The following is an 18041-nucleotide window of genomic DNA, read 5'->3' on the forward strand; positions in this document are numbered from 1 at the left end:
CATTACTATGAATTCAAAAATTTACTCAACAGTTAATGAATCATGAGTCAAGACTTCATAACTAGTAGCATTATTGTTACCATAATTACTCAGAAATGCAAATAAGACTGCTGACAAAAAAGTAAAAAAATGCCTACTAGTTGCAAGTATCTGTGAACTGTGCATGTAGAAAGGTGCTTTTAATTGTTATTGACCACTAGTCAGCTAGTCATTGGTATCTAATCATTACTACAGTAACGCATATTTTTTATCTTAACGTACTTTTTAACACAAAAATTAAAAAACAAAATTACTAGCTACGACACTAAATAAACTAGTTATGACTTGACTGAAACTAAACAGGTTAAAAGATATTACAAATAAACAATAGATTATAAAAAAATTAATTTTATTTATTTAAGGCATTTATAAGTTGCAATATAATACTAATAATAATAATTATAATAACAATAATAATACAATATAATGCATCATCTATGCAATATAAAAATAGTAAAGTTATGAACAAACATAGACCTTACGACCTTAGTTTTGCTAACTGTGCTTCAATTTCTTCATCAGTAGGTATTCTTGATTTCGATGACTGTCCAACACTTCCTTTTATTGCACTAGGAGCTTCATTTATCTATTAAAAAATCAAAGAAAATCTCATAATTATATTATAAAAAACATACATTTTTTAACAAATAAAAAATCATTGTAGCTTTTCCCTAAACTTTAACCCCTAAAACATCTGTTGTATCACTGAATACTAATGTTTACTATATAAATCAATTTTGTAATATAAATAAAAATAAAGTAAATATTACAATTTATATTTTAATAAATAGACCACCAGGCTATTTATTAAATATAGCTATTTATATAGCTGGTTTAGTGGTTAACTCATTGCCACAAATCAGTTGTTTAACAGCTGATTTGTTCTGATGTTTAACAGAGCAGCTGCTTCAGCTGTTGTTTAACAGCTGAGGTCGAAGGTTCTGAGGTTCAAATCCTAGTTAAAGTTAATTGCTTTTATATGGATTTGAATACTAGACAGTGGAGTTTGAACCCAGAACCTTCTAGATGGAAGACAGAGATCCTAGATTCAGTCATTCAACTGCTGAGATCTAGATATGATAAGATAGTCTGTACAAGGCTATACCTCACTTATTGAGGCTCATTCTCATCTCATTGGGCCATAGGGTAGGTAGCTTATTGCTCACTAGTTGAGCAGATTGCAATGTACACATCAGGAAAAAAGTATGTCAATAAATAGCATATTATTAGGATGAAAGCTGAACTGCAAAATTAAAAAGAAATTTATCTTGCACCTTATAAATCTATCTTACAACAAAATCTGAAATAAAGACTTTTTCTTACCTTGCCCGCAATTTCAATTCCTATTTCATCAAGTACTTGGTTAACAACTCTATCACTTTCTTCCTCATCACCTTCATCATCCAAAATATCATCTAATGTATCATTAACTAAAATATAAACATACAAATTATTAGTAACATTAAAAAACAATTATAATTATTATTATTTATCCATGCTGGAGTTGGTTAGGAAACTGAATATGACTAGTTCCTGATGAAATGATGTTATAATACTGTATTTAATCTACTGTTTTCTAGCAATAGTTCAGAAGGCATCAACCTGGTTGAGATCAAGACCAATATCTGTGGTAAAGACAAGAAAACTAACTTGCCAATTGTCAGGCTCCATAAGTACATTATTTATTCATCACTAATAATTATATCAGAAAAACAAACATGAGCAAAGGATTAATTCAAACAAACATTAAAAGAGGCCCAAACTTTTCACCAATATTAAGTTCTTACTCGCCTCCACAGAAAAACTTTTTGAAAAAAATATTTACATCAGAATTTTATTTTCAGTTACCAAAGAGAGGTTAGGAAGCAAGCAGTGGTATGAGGTCGTTTTGATGGTGTAATTTAACTTGATATATGCTCTTCATGTTAATGAGTTGTAATTAAAAAGTTAAAATATCATAGAAATTAAAATTTTTATTAATTAACACAGCCAAATACTTAGAATTTTTAACTAAATGGATCTGAAAGAAGGCAGAGAATCCTGAACCTATTTGACACTAGTTGAGTTTTCTAATCCAAAAATAAAATTTGAAAAATAATGGTTGAACATTACAATACTTCAATTTATATTAATTGAGGAGACTAGAGGAGGAGGTTAGTGCTAGAGGGCAAATGATCAAGAAATCCTTTTGATACAAATGAATTTCTAATTTCCCCTTGAAGGTAGACCATATTTTGAAAAAAAAAAAACTAGTTGAACATGTCAATATTTCAGGTTTTTTTATTGATGACTAGAAACTAGAGAAGTTGAGAGAAGAGATTTTGAATTGCCAACATGTTTTTTACTTTTAAATATATCCCAAAGAACTGTAAGTTTACACTTATTTACTCCAAGTAATGCTACACATACTTTTAATGGGTACATTAGATCTGACTAAACATAAAATCTACAAATATCTACATCAAAACAGTTGTAACAATTATCCTAGTCCCTCCCCACAACTTATAAAAACTAAATAAAATTTAGTTTTAATATTTTTTCAGCACAAATATAAAAAAAACGTCTTTCTAATAAATTATAAAAATAACCAACAGTAAGTTGTTAACTCACTCATTTCATCAGTCATATCCATTTGCATAGATGCTTTTGAAAAGTTTGACATATCAGCCATTACTTGTTCAGGTTTAATAACAGCATTTATATTACGCATTGTTTTCGTTGTGGTTGACATTGCTTCAGCTAATTTCATATTAGCACCCATTGCTTTGTTTTTAACACCTATACTCATCATCTGGAAAAAAAAATGAAAATTAAAGATGGAACTGTACACTTTCTTAAAAAAAAAAAAAAGTCAATTACTGTCAAATCTTAATGTCAGTACATTACTTAAAACACAAAGAAAACTTCTAACAAAAAAATTTTACCACAAGACACTACTAAAATTATCTATAATATTCAGTGGAATTTTGTAAATTTAAAGTTGAAGAAACCAGAAGAAAGTTTTGAATCTCATGCTCTCTCAGATATACTTTTCATCTCGCCACTAATGCATGCCACCTTAGCTGCTAAACTTAGCATTTTATTATGCTGCACAAGCAGCAAATGTTCATCACTGACTTGGGGGTGAACATAAATTATTCAGCACATTTTAGGGGTTAATAAAAAATGAACAAAGCAATGTAGTTGTGCCTTATTACAGTTACTACAGTTACTGATGAGCTTGAATGAACATTCTGATACAATGCAATGTAATAACAGGGGGGATTGTCAGCTGAGTAATGGCTACTGTGCAGGAGAAAGCAATGTGCATATTATGGTTTAATGAAAATGGATCTATTAATACTGTTCGTAGAAGTTTTCATTTAGAGTTCAGCCATATTCTACATAAACTCATAAACTCTATTAAATACTGATATCAACAGTTTAAGCATAGTTTAAGGATGGGGATATTGAAATCAATAACTGTGAAGGCTCTACACAAGTGCTTAAAACTTCATGCATACAAAATTCAGTCAGAGCATGCAATTGAAGATGAGACAAACCACACTACTACAATTTTGTCATGGACATTCTTGATAAAATTAACAAAGATAATACATTTTTAGAAAAAGTAATATTATCTGACGAAGCTATCTTCCATGCTTCTGGTCATGTTACCATCGTAATTGTTGAATTTGGAGTAATGAGAACTCTCATTGCGTCTGATGAACATAACATGACAGTCCGAAAATAAACATTTGATATAATTTACTTATAAAATGATCAGACCATTCTTCTTCGCCGAGTTGAAGGTTACTAGTATTAGTTATCTAGACATGTTACGGGAGTATGCAGTACCACAAGTTGAACATATCAGCAATCTAATGTTTACTTTCAACAAGATGGTGCACCTTCACACTGGGGTTTACAAGTTAGGGAGTAACATAGAAGGGGTTTATAAAGACATTGTGTACATAACAAATGTTATCAAAATCAATGAACTAAAAAGAAGAATCAAAGGTGTAATTAATGAAATAATTCCAGATATTCTTTGTAATGTGTGGTGTGAAATAGAATATTGACAGAACATTTTACGTGTCACAAAAGATGCCCATGAAGATCTTGTTTAAATTAATGTGTTATAAACAAAACTGTTTCAAATGCTCAACAATAAAACAACCATGTAAGTATGTTGTTTTGTAACATCTAAAATGTACTGAGTATTTTAAAATCAATCTGTACATTATAATGTTACCTTTATACAGTTCCCTGCACAGTTCTGAGATGAATAAATGTGCTTACATAATAAATTAAATCTCTAGAATTTACATAATGAAAAAGTCATCAACTAAATTTAAAAAGCAAAAATACACCAATGAAACAGACAATTATATCCAATTAAAAAAAAAAAAAAAACAATAACTTCATCTGAATGAACAAGGGTCTATCATTATTAACAACTCTCATAACAGGTGAAGACGCTTACTTACTACTCTAATAAGAAACTGGTTTTTCTTGTAACAAAGTCTTTGTACCACAAATTGAATGTGATACAAAATAATCATTTAAAATTTAGCTAACATATTTTCCATTACTTTTATTAATAAATTAAAACTATATTAGCAGAGTTAGAGTATAAGAATAGAGCTATATCCATGATCTTTGCTCTGTTAAAAAATCTCTGTCTAAATCTAGCAAGAAACCATTTCTGACTGATAAATCAAATTTTATTTATTCCAGCTAACAATAATAATAAAAAAATAAATTACTACTCAAGAAGTTTCAAAAGAATGCTGTCTCTTAAATTAGCTGATCTAGGTTTCATTTCCAGCAAGGTACTGGCATTTTTTTCTTACATGTAATATTTTCTATTTCATTTTCCTCATTAAGTATACATAAAACATGATTTTATTTATTTATTAATTTCAACTATACATTTTTTCTATTAAAATTTCTATTTTAATTAGATTCAATAACATAACTAAACAAATTATTTTTTACCTTTTTTTAACATAATCTCTAAACCTCTGTTTAAACATCTGTCCTAACATGGCATTAACTTTGAAATGACCACTGTGTTTCTACCAGTCAGTTTACAGTCTCATGTCAAAAAATTAACATAATTTCACATGGATTTGAATAATTTTTTAAGAAAATTATTTTTATTAGATGAATAAGTAAAAAATACTTTCATTTTGATATGTAAGCGAAATAAAGATATTCTAAAAAAAATTTCATTGGTTTATTTTAACATAGCTTTTGAAAGTGTCCTTAATTAACAAGTAAATAAGAATTAAATATTTCACCAATATTAAATATTAACTTATGTGTAATGCTTGTTTTAAAATTTACTAAACCAATTAACATAAAAAAAATTCTAGTAGATATAAAATAGTAATTACCGTGTAATAAACTGTCTTAGTTATCAGCAAAACTTGCTTATCTGATTATTCATTAAATGAGAAACTATTAGCATTTTTATAATCACAGTATGAATAATAAATACAATATACAGATAAAATAAATTTTAAATAACTCTGATTTTTTCCTACCTTACTGTTTGCAGCAAATGTTCTATTTTTTTGTCTTCTCATTTGAACTAATTGTTTTGCTAATACCATACATCCTTCTTTATTTCCTTCTTTTGCCAATTTTTTTATCTCCATTTCCTAAAAGGTGATTATTCCAGTGAAAAAAAATTATCAACAAAAATCAGATTCAAAATGTGTTCAAAAGAACAATAATAAAAAATTTAACAATAGAATTTAATACTGTTGACAGGAAAAAGGTCCTAATAGTCATTCCTTGACAGCCGTTGACAACAGATATAATAAATTAAAATATTATTTAAATTATTCTATATTCATATGGGTATCTCTACGGATATATCCATCTACATCAACAAAAGCCAATCCATGGAAAGACGAAAGATTCTTGCTGCATGTAAGATGAAAAAGGAAAAAAGATTTGAATACTTACAGATACATAATGGAAACATACTAATAAGGAAAACAGAAGGTCAGCCAGTCATTACATTTAAATATCTCTCAGATTTAGATAATTTAGCGTAAATGGCCTAAACATAATTTTTTTATGTTTGTAATAGTTTATAATCAAAAGAAATGACAGAAAAAGATTTGTGTTTAGTTTTGAAAAATGTTAGAAGTATGGGCTAGGACTTTTCATTATTTCTATAAGAGCTATTATTACTAGGAAAAATGGCTGAAATAATAGTACTGACTAAAATATGGATTTTTAAAGAAGAATTATTTAAATATCAAATAGATAATTATAACTATAACTGTTTCTCTACCTTTAATTCTAGGAATGGAGCTGGAGGAATGGGTTATTGTGTATATTAAAAAAAGCACAGGCCTACATTGTACCAATTATTCTAAAATAAATTTTAAATCTGCAGACGGTAAATGAATTGAAATTGAAGAAAATAATTTTAAGTTTAATATAATTCCTTTCTACAGAATTAATTTGGTATCAAAAGATAAATATTTACAAGAATTAAGAGAATTATTTGAAAATGAGAATGTAATATATGCCCGTGATATAGATAGTATGACTGATAATGCAATAACTGGTAAATATTTACTTCTACTGCAAGGACATTATGGACGTGATATAAATAATATGATTGATAATGCAATAACTGATAAATATTTACTTCTATTGCAAGGACATGGTTACAGTATTATAATGAACAATCCTACAAGACATACCTGGTACATGTACAGACCACATTGCTATAAGACTGAGGAAATTATTAAGTTGTGAAAATTATGATTTGGAAAAATTCTTGATATAAACATTATAGATCATTCATTGATTTTTGTTTAACAAATAATAAAATTAAAGATAACATTAATAAAGTTTACATGAATATTATTTATAAGCTAAAAGAAAAACTTTATTAAGTGTGAATAGAGTTTAACTCAGTAAAAAAATACACATACACGCAAAACAAAATATAATCCCTTAAAACCATGGATAAATATTAATCTAGTATGTAGAATTGATAAAAGGAATACATTGTATAAAAAGACAAACCAGCATCCTAATAACATAAATATCAAAAAGTATAATGTAAAATATAAAGACATATTAAAAATTGAACTAGAAATTGCTAAAGATAAATATTTCAGTCATCTTTTTTTGAGATCCTGAAATAGTGCAGAACAATGGATGTTATTAGGAATAGTCGGATCTAAAAATAGTAAAACAAAATCTTTAAAACTTATTGGTGATCAAGTGATGAAGTTTAGTTTAACTGCAGAAAAAACTAATAACTACTTTTTAACTATAGTGGAGGAGATTAAGAAAAAAATTAAAACCAAATGACGTGCATTTCGATAATAAATTGATAATAAAAACAACCAAAAAAGTCTCTGAAAAGTCATTTTATTTGAAACCTACACGTAATGAGGAAATAATTAATATCATTAAAGGCACGAAAAACAAAAAGTCAATGAGAAAAGTTGGAATAAGGGTTAAAATAATAAGTTAGTGAGATTGTTATTAATGTTTTAACTCATTTGTTTAATTTGAGTATGGGTAAAGGTAAATTTCTCTCTATGTTTAAAAAATTTGTGGCTGTACCTATATTTAAGAGCAGTGATAGATAAGAAATATTAATAATTACCGACCTATTATTCAAAAATCGACAAAATCTGACCTATTCTCAAAAATTATAAAAATTAGATTAACAGATTTCCTAAAAAAAACAAAAATTTTCAGTAAAGATCAATATGGTTTTTGCAAAGGAAAAACTACTGAATTTTTCAATTTTATGCCCAATATAACAGAAGGTAAAAACAAAGTCAACAAGTAGCGGGATTGATCTTGGATATGAAAAAAAAATATTTGATACTGATCATAATATTTAGCTTAATAAACTATGGAAGCTGGAATAAGAGATCAGTGCAACAAATAGTTCAAGATATATTTGAGTGTAAAATCTTAACAGGTCAAATTAGGAGAAGAAATGAGTTTTCAGGGTACTGTTAAATACGATATACCACAAGGTTCTGTACTTGGAACTACTTTATTTATTATATAGGTGGAAAATTTAATGGAGAATGAAAACATCTGCAGATGGCATAGCATTAGATTATGAAGATGAAAGAGTATATGAAATATAGAAAAATACCTTACGAGAATTAGGTGGTGGTTAATCAAAAACGGCTTAAGTTTAAATGTTAGGAAGACAAATTATATAATTTTTCAATTACAATATCTGTCCGAAATGTTATACAGCATAAATATCACAATTTAATCGGTAATACAAACATAAATTGAACATGCCAAGATATATAACAACCAAGTATGGTTAACTATTTAAGAGTAATTTTAGATGTGAATCTGTCTTTGAAGAAACATATGAGTAACATAAAAAAAGAAATAGGATTAAGTATGTATAATTTTATTTCTTAAAGAATTTTTGTACAACAAAGTTACTAAAGATGTATGACTCCTTGACAGAAGTGAGATTAATGAATGTTATAACTTGTTGGAGAGGTATATATTATTCTAACATAAAGCCATTATTGGTAGCACAAAAACATGTAATGTTTTCTCATAAAAATAGATTTAACAAATCTTTTCCACTTTTTAAAAAACGTAGCATATTGTGCCCTTAAGATATTTGTATGTTTTTTGAGTCCTAAAACTTTTTTTGTAAAAGGTATAAAGTAATAATACACACATATGTTAAGAGTAAATTAAGTGGGAATAATAAATTTGTTATTTTGCCAAAATTGAAACTGTAGACTTTTTATTTATTTATGGCTTCGAAGGTGTACAATTTGTTACCTAATAAGATAAAGGAATAAAGAAACTTGGAGAATACAATGCTCTGTTATTTGTATGGTTACTAGAGATTGATGAAACGGAAAAGTTATTACTCTAATTTAATTATTGACAAAAATTGTTAAAAGAAATTACTATTTTATGATTACAAAATTTATAAATGTTTTTATTATTTTAAGTTACTGGTGGTATATATCAGAATTTTTGTTGACTTTATAAAACATTATTGTGACGGAAACCCTCAACATGGATTTATCTACAGATGGTACCTAAATTTTATCCAAGTTACACAATTTATATTATAGTGTAGAAACTGTTTTATTGAATTTTCTTTTTATTACTATTATTATAATAAAAATAAAATATGTATTTGTGTGCAAAAAGAAAATTAATAGGATGAAATTAATTTTTTTTTATCAGATTATATCAGGAGTCTATGTATGTTTCTAATTCAGAATGCTGCCTTACATTTTCATTAAATAGGTATCATGCGATGTGTACTGATCTACATTACAAAAGGTATAAGACAACTTCAAAATAATAAAATATTTAGTAGTCAAATCATATTTTCCTCAAAATAAGTAAAAAAAATAACCGTTTGAAATTCATCAAGCGGTTTATAACATAAAAATGTCTAAAATATATAAGTTAACAGGTTTTTTTTAATAAAAACTATACTCTTGAAAATATTATAAATAAATATTAACAGTAGATTTACAATAAAGTTCAAGACATAATCAACTATTGTGTATGCTTCACTGCTTTCCATGAATAAAAGTAAATTCATCTACATGGAAGAATGAATGAATTTTGATTGAAAGTATAAATTTCATAAGAAAATAACACATTTGCAGAATTCTGTATCAATAAAAATGTTACAAATAATTAGCCTGAACTCAAATTAAAGTAACTGTTGGGAAGGGAAAAAACAGTACTTACCAATTTCTTTTCTTCTCTTTCCAATTCACGACGATCTCTTTCAATATCTCTACCAGCTTTACGTAGTGCTCTATCATTTTCTCGTTGTTGTTCTAAAAATAAACAATACATTAAATGTTAACTTCAAATATTTGTATCAGGTGCATTTATCAACTGCATTTGTGACATAAAACACTTATGATCCACGAACAAATCTGTAAAATATAGTTTAACCATTTCATAAAATTAATATCACAAATTACCAGCAATTATGTACATTTGTTAAAATGAATGGTACTTACAAGCAGGCCTTTGAAGCAGAGCTGGAGCAATGGATTTTTACTCAGAGCCGGAGCACGGAAATTTGTAGTACTCCACTGCTTCGACATACATATTTTTTTAATCTTTGAGTTCGTGAGAATGGAAATGGGATAAGTCATAAAATTTAAAAATTGAGTTAAGTCCAAGCTTGAAATCCTCTGTTTTGTTTAGAATGACAGTGGCGTCAGTCATTAGCACAGAAATTCACCAGTAGAAGCAGCATTAATATTTATTTCTTACATTTGATTTTTCAATAACAATTTTAACAAACCATTAAATATTAAATTAAATTTCTCCAATTAGCCATAAAGTGACTTACGCCACTCTCATTCTCACCGGCTCATTTGATATTTTGCATTGTTAAATTTACAACACTGATATTATTTAACATGTGGCAACTTTGTCACGCAATACATACCCTTACTACTATTTTTGCATGTGCTGGGTTGTGAGTGTGACAGTTGCTTGTTTCTGTTCACAATCAGTTTGTTATAATCGCACATTGTAATTCGTAATCCGTTTGCAGAGGTAAGATTATTATTATTTGGTTATTTTATATCCACGAATGTTTATATGCGCTATTTCTCAATTAATAATACTTAAATATTTGATTATTTAAGCCATGGTGTCAAACCAAAATTTAAAACCATCACCATGATAGACAGTCGATTTAAGGAAGAGGAGCTTAAAGAGATATTTGTATTTGAATACAGTAACGGGAAGAAGTCCCGTTACTGTATTCAAATGTGTTGAATACCAAATTGTAAATGGCGAATCTAAATAATGCAACTTCAAGGCAAGTGGAACTAGTGTGTCAAAAAGTTCAACCTTTGGCAGCATGTGAAGCGTAATCATCCTGAAATTTACAAAAAGTTAGTTAAAAAGAATCAACAAGATGAAGCTGGTGCAAGAAGAACATGTAATTACAAAAATTTTACCACTGCACTTTCATGTCATAAAAAATGCAGAACTGATGAACCAAAAATTGATACATATTTTACATCATTGAAGATTACAATCATTATGGATAATAATACTTTTCGCAAGGGACTTGTTGAGATGGCTTGTATGAGTATGACACCATTCACTACGTTCACCAAAATTGACATATTATTTGTCTTGTCTTATTTGTCTTATTTGATGCGAGCCTGTTCGCATCAATCTAAGACAAACTTTAAAAGGAAAATTATGTTATTTAAAGCTAGATGCTACAACCCCCCGAAATAGAAATTTTCTTGGCATCAATGTACAATTTTTGGAATGAAAAAATGAGAAAACTGAGATAAAAACATTGGCTATTTTCGATAATGAAGAAGGCATAATTCTTTATATGTGAAAAATCAAATTAAAGAAACTTTAAACAAATTTTAAACCGATGAACAACAAGTACTGAGTATTAGTATCGATAACGCAGCGAACATGACATGTGTTGTAAATAAACTTGGCGACCATGAAAATATTTCCCAGGATAAAGAAGATGAAAAAACTGAAGAGTGATTTCCCAACAATGAGTTAAAGATCCTTTCCTAATATTGGCAGCATGGACTAATGATAATACAAAAATTCAACTAATGAGGTGTGGGGTTCACACTCTTCAACTGGCCATTTGGGAAGGATTAAAGAATGAACGAATAATAAAAATATTATGGAAAATTTGACAGGCTGTGGTAAAATTATGAATGCCAACAATTTGTAATGATGTGCTGAAAATGTATGGTAAAACTCAATCCCTAGATACAGTAACAAGATGGGGTTATTCTATATATGTCATGCTTGATCATCTTCTTTTAGGTAAATTTCATATTGTAATGGGCACCATGACTCGACTTCCAGAAAATTTAGACATATCTTTGCATTTCACATACCCCAGACCCCAAAACCACTGTCAGCTCAAAAGTTTATACATAAATTTACATATATATATTTCAATTTCTTGTTGACACAATAACTGCCGTAATTTTGTGCCAATCACTTTCAAATTGTTCCCTAAAAATAACTCAACCCAAAATCTCGGTCAAGTTCATTAACAGACAAAATCAAACCATGAAAAAATCACCATGGGGTGGCTTTTTTGAAAAACAAAATATCACTGTAACTTTCTTATTAAGTAAAATATCAAATTTGTTTAAGTTCTTACTATTCTTTGGATAGGGGTCTAAAACTTATCTAAGTAAAGTTTTTTGATATATAGATTCAGAAGACAATGATTTTGAAAAAGAACTGGATAGAAGAGAAAAGTCGGTAGAATTTCCACTATGTATAATAAAGATGACAATGAAATAGACAAACATATTGAGGAAGATTGCAATGCAATAGAGGATGTGGGGAGATTAAAGGTGAGTCCAACTTCTCAAGCAAGTGTTGAGCATCTATTTTCCAGATTAAGATTAATTTTAAGTGATAATAGACAGTCAATGAAGGATGATTTGTTTTCTGTTATTTTATTTACTAATATCAATGAATAAATTTTAGGTTGTATGTTAATTTTTTTAATAATAAATAAATTAGTCATAAATAAACAAGCTTTTTTTAAATGAATTTAAATATCAAAGAAAAAATTAATGCAATTCCTATAAGAACATTTTAACCGGAGCATGGAGCGGAGCTGGAGCAGAGCAACTCAAAAAAGTGGTCACTCCAAAGCCCTGCTTACAAGGCAATGAGCTATCAATCATAATTTTTTTATCCTAACTTTAAACAAGTAGACATTAAGTATTCAAAATTTGTCACAATTATACAGCAGGAAGATAATTCCTAAATCATTTAGCTTTTTGGTAAGATTGTTACTCCTTTGCATGTAAACCTAAATAATATTTATAATTGTTTTCAAATTCAAACCTATAACTCAATGTTACCAACAATTCTAAATCCATATTCAAATAGAATACTTTTTGAATTGAATAAGACAGAGAGATTCTACCTAAAACCCTCGAGTCTTTAATATTATTAAAATAAAAAAATTGTTAAATCAATGTTTACTACAATAACTAATTTTTATTTATCAACAGATATTAATAATTTTGGAAGAATAATGAAATTTCACTCTACTAACACAGTGATAAATTTATAAGTGCAGTAGTCATTTAAAATATTCATTAAATTATAGGGTGAAAAGTTAAGAGAAATGTGCAAATATTAAATATCGGTTGTGAGCCTTCAAGCTCATAAAATTCATTTAAGGCTTAAAGTAAACCACAACCAATTGTGATTCTTTAACACATAAACACAAATAAGTATTTCCTATCTACATAAATCACACTACTTGAGTAAAAAAAAAATGGTACGTTAGTACTGTTAGGGCATAGCAGTTCTTGATGACATCTCACATTAAACATTTTAACCATCAATTATTTGTCAGCCACTATGAAATTCATTTTTATTAAGAAGTACATGTGAAAATACAGTCAGTACTATTACAATGCAAATTTAAAAATGTTTCTAATATGTTTTAAGATGAAACAATAATTCATTAAGTAGATAAATCAGGATCAAGTTTATATTAGTAACTGCTATAGACACAGATTGACATATTCTGATAGCTCTAAATGCAGTTATTATTTCAAATACCACCACTGCCTGCTGTTACAAAATGACAGTTTAATGAAGCAATTTTTTTTTTGTTTAGTTACAATTTGATTATTCATTTAACAATAAAATTTATGTACATATTTATATTACATACTGTACTAGCCAACTCGTCTAGCTAGAACCTGGATCTCAGGGGTTATAGGTGAACCCCGGAGCCAACTCAGGGGCTTCTTGAGGCCTCTTCGAGTCAAAGGGTTACCCCAGGGCTGTAAGATTGCTTTGCTCGCCATTCTGTCTTGCCTAGGGAGGACCAACGCTCTGGACACCTGCAGAGCTCACTTTAGTCGCCATTCCTGTCTACCCTGAGGGCTCCACCCTATGGACCTCTTCAGTGTTTATTACACTCTTGGTTGTGAGAATAATACTGATAAATAACAATTAAGTATTCAGGCATTATAGAAACCTGAAAAAGAAATTAAATTACAAAAGACAGAATAATAGTAATTATGGTAAATAAAGTACACACACCTTTGACAACAAAAAATTCACAAGATTTCTTTGCCGTGGTAGCAGAACTATATTAATAAAATAAAAGGATTTTTTTTTTGCTCCTTAATGAATATCTTTCAATTCACCCTCCTTGGGAGTGAAGAAATAATGAATATTTTAAACATCTTAACATTCAAGGGAGCTAGACCCTCGGTGTATGATAAAAAAACTTCCCTGGAATAACACGAATGTATCCTGAAAATTTGAAAGCAATCGGTCAGTTGGTTCTTGTGTTATGAGAAGAAACAGTCAGATTTCACACACACACATCTATTGAAAATATCAGCAAATACCGTTTGAATTTTGAAAATTGATTGCAAAGACAAAAGATTTCTGAATAACAGTGATGTGTTGGATTGAGAGTGTAGCTGATGCTTGCAAAAGTTAGCCTTCAACCTACTAACAAATACCCCCATTTGAATTTTGAAAAATCAGACGATTGTTTATAGAGATATTATAAGAGCATTCCATTGCACCTCTCAAAAACGTGTCTCAGGGGCACCCGGATTGTTACCAGCTGATGGAGAAGATTAGTCTAGCCTCACATGAGGTGCTTGCATATCTCACCACTCTAGCCTTACACACAGTCCACATGGAAAGGCAGTTATTGTTAAACAGAAATTTATTTAATATTATTTTATTTAACATAAATTTAATTCTATTATTTTTGTAATATTATTCATTCAATTGATTCAAATCATGCACTTCTAATTCAATTCATTAAAATTTGTGCTTCAACCAGCAAATCTCCACTTCTATACACTTTTTTTTCGAAACTTTTCAATATGAAAGATATCTAAAAACCTTCTCAGTTACTCGACAAGAAACATGGGTAAAAATTTGGGGTTGTGATTAACCAAGTAGTTTTTTTTGTTTATCCTGAACAAACAAAAACCCTCCTCCTCTTTTTGTGACTATTGATATATTTTTTTAAAATTTCTTACTACAAACACACATATAATTTTAGTAATCATCTTAACATAGATTTGTCATAGGAATTACCTAAAATTAAAAATTATATGTGTATTTGGTAAAAAATAAATATACACCACGTGATAAAAAATGCTATCAAAAAATGAATATATATATATATATATATATATATATATATATATATATATATGTATATATACATATTATTTTATTATATAATTAATGTTAATTCTGAGCAATTACTTGATCACCTTCAATTTTGTTCTAACATGTACTTTAATATATCATAGTGGATTGCACGGGTCACCATTAAAGTTAAGACTTTTGTGGAGAGGGGAATAAACCATAAATTAAATTAACCTTAATAATCGACAGAATCAGACTCTGGAGTCTGTTAAAGATGACTGACGACACTCTTCGTAGGTTAATTCTTCATCGTACACATGATTAATAGCAACGAACACGTAATGTAGTTAAATAAAAATTCAGCCAAGTGTCCTATGACAGTGTTTAATATTATCATACCTTGCTACTTTACCCCTCAACTCTCTCCACAGCTGCTTGACATGATGGGTATGGGTCTTGGTGTCTACATCCACAAAGTTATAAATATAATGTGGTGATAACCTTGAAACTGTAGACAACTGTATGTCTTTCATTAATCACGATTGTAATACTGCCAAGTAAAATGTATTTTTTTAAATACATTCAAGAAGATGCCCGCCACCAATAAGACGATTTGTAGTTAATCAGTTAGTCGCTGTCGTTAGTTATTACATGGCTGAAAGGCTATTGCTATCACTTAGCTAGTAAAGATAAACTTGGTATCTGAATACCTATGTAGGCCGTACTTATTTAGTACATCCTGAACATTGCTATTGCTTAGCTAATAAAGATAAACTTGATATCTGAATACCTAAATAGGATGTAAAATTATAATCTAACCAAACTTAACTTTTTTTTTACCTCTGGGACCACTGTTAGATATTAATTTAGAGAATGAGACGAATGACAATTTTTGTAGTGTGTGAAAATGCCATGCCTGACCAGGATTTGAACCTGGACCTCTGGATGAAAGACCAAGACGCTACCACTGCCATGGAAGCCGGCAACGAAATCAAATGTAACCTATGCTTGCTAACCTTCGCATGAAAGTTAGCAATGAAGCGATCATGTTGGTAAGGAATTAAAAAACAGTTTTTAGATTCGCGTTCACAGTCAAAGCCGCATTTACCAAACTCCATTCAATAATACTTTCCCTGTTCTACTTACATTTGCCTATTTTTGCTTCATAAATTTCAATCATTTTGCCAACACCACCAACAGTTAAAGACTGTCTGTAAATAATGACTGAACACATTTTCCCAGTCCAGTCAACGACAGCCCAGCTGCTCCAGTCAACAAAGTGTGATGTGATAAGTCTTAATTCATCAAGCAAAATCTCATATCGTGGTGGTTTAATTAATGACCAGTACACAACATAATGACAAATTATGGTTTTCAAACAATGTGAACTTCATTTGAGATATGTATTTTTTGCACTGAACCTTATTTTTCATTTTATGTTTATTCACAGTGTCTACTCGGTTCAAACACTGGAGAAATTTGATTATAACAAAAATTTCCCAACTAACCTCAGAAAGCACTATAAAACTTGTTAAATATGCTCACAGTTGTCACACAAAATTGAGTTAGCATCTGAAAATGTCACCAAACTCACAAAACTTGATAGCTATTGACTAAGAGTACTGACAATGCACCATCAACTTTGACCTTGTACACATCATCCACTAACCAAACCAGCTTTCTGACAATTAGATGTTATGTTTTCTGATTTTATTATAACATATCTATTATGTTATATTAAAGTATGAAAAAGTTGAAGGATATAAAGTAATTGATAATGAGGAACATACCTAATCAATAATAATTATATATATATATATAAAACATAATGTATATTTTTTGCACACAAAAGGATTCAGCACTACCAAGATACATCAAAGATTGTCATGTTCATGACAATAATTTTATTACTGTTTTTGGAAATAAGTTTATGCATAGTTGCTCACCTAACAATCAAACATTGTTTTTACCACCCATCTGGAAATCAAATCGGAATAATCATATTTCAAACAATCTATCACCTATAAAAACATCATAGATTAATAAACTAAATTCATGAAACAAGATATCATCAAATTAACAATTACCACGATAAAATTTCCTCAATCTTATCATAGGTTTGAGATCTGCTAACAAAAAACCCTACCTGCAATCTACATTGTAATTAAATAGTTATTTCATATGTGTGACTAATTTTATAAAGCACCAAAAAAGATCACTGAAGGACAGAACAATATTGAGGTACTACTACAAAACGGAATATTTTTCTTCCAGAAATAATGTATACATGTATTGCATCTGAAAGAAAAATTTTAGACATTCAATTACAAAGTACCAAAAAAGAAGAAATTAATGACAGTTGAACTTGAACGCAAAATTCATTCGAATGTACTCATTTATAGCCAATTCAACTCATGAAATTTAAAAATATCTAATAATTTTATATGTCTAAGTGGTCATCAGCCACTACACAAAAATCTAATATAACCTTAAAACACGGATAGTACATTTTAATTCTATTCTTCTTTAATATAAAACTAAAATTACCTTTTGGAGTTAACTTTTTGCCAAAAAAAAATTCCATGATCAGAATAAGCTAGTAAAAACGTTTATAAAGCACAAACACCACAGCACGTTTGAAAACATACGATTACATTAACGGATTGCACCACCTTTGCCACTCTGGTTAAGCAGGTGATTCATAAGCAGAAAAATTTCGAAAAGCTGTTAATTTTTGTTTTGAAAAACAAATTAAAAAATGAGATATTTTATTATTAAAATGAGTATTTTATTTTTAAAAAAATTAAAATTCAAATAGCTAATAAAACTAA

At 28.8% G+C, this 18041-nt stretch overlaps 1 protein-coding gene across 1 annotated transcript; it reads right to left on the reverse strand.

The window, feature by feature from the left end:
• Positions 1-371: 371 nt before the first annotated feature.
• Positions 372-17916, reverse strand: CHMP2B (Charged multivesicular body protein 2b). Its single transcript, XM_075360087.1, has 6 exons — positions 17758-17916; positions 9775-9866; positions 5571-5687; positions 2650-2830; positions 1363-1469; positions 372-625 (listed from the first exon to the last, which is right to left on the reverse strand). The coding sequence occupies exons 1-6, from the start codon at positions 17792-17794 to the stop codon at positions 518-520; spliced, it is 642 nt and encodes a 213-aa protein (XP_075216202.1). The 5' UTR covers positions 17795-17916; the 3' UTR covers positions 372-517.
• Positions 17917-18041: the final 125 nt, after the last annotated feature.

The sequence above is a fragment of the Lycorma delicatula genome, chromosome 3, assembly GCF_047948215.1.
Source record: "Lycorma delicatula isolate Av1 chromosome 3, ASM4794821v1, whole genome shotgun sequence".
NCBI lineage: Eukaryota > Metazoa > Arthropoda > Insecta > Hemiptera > Fulgoridae > Lycorma > Lycorma delicatula.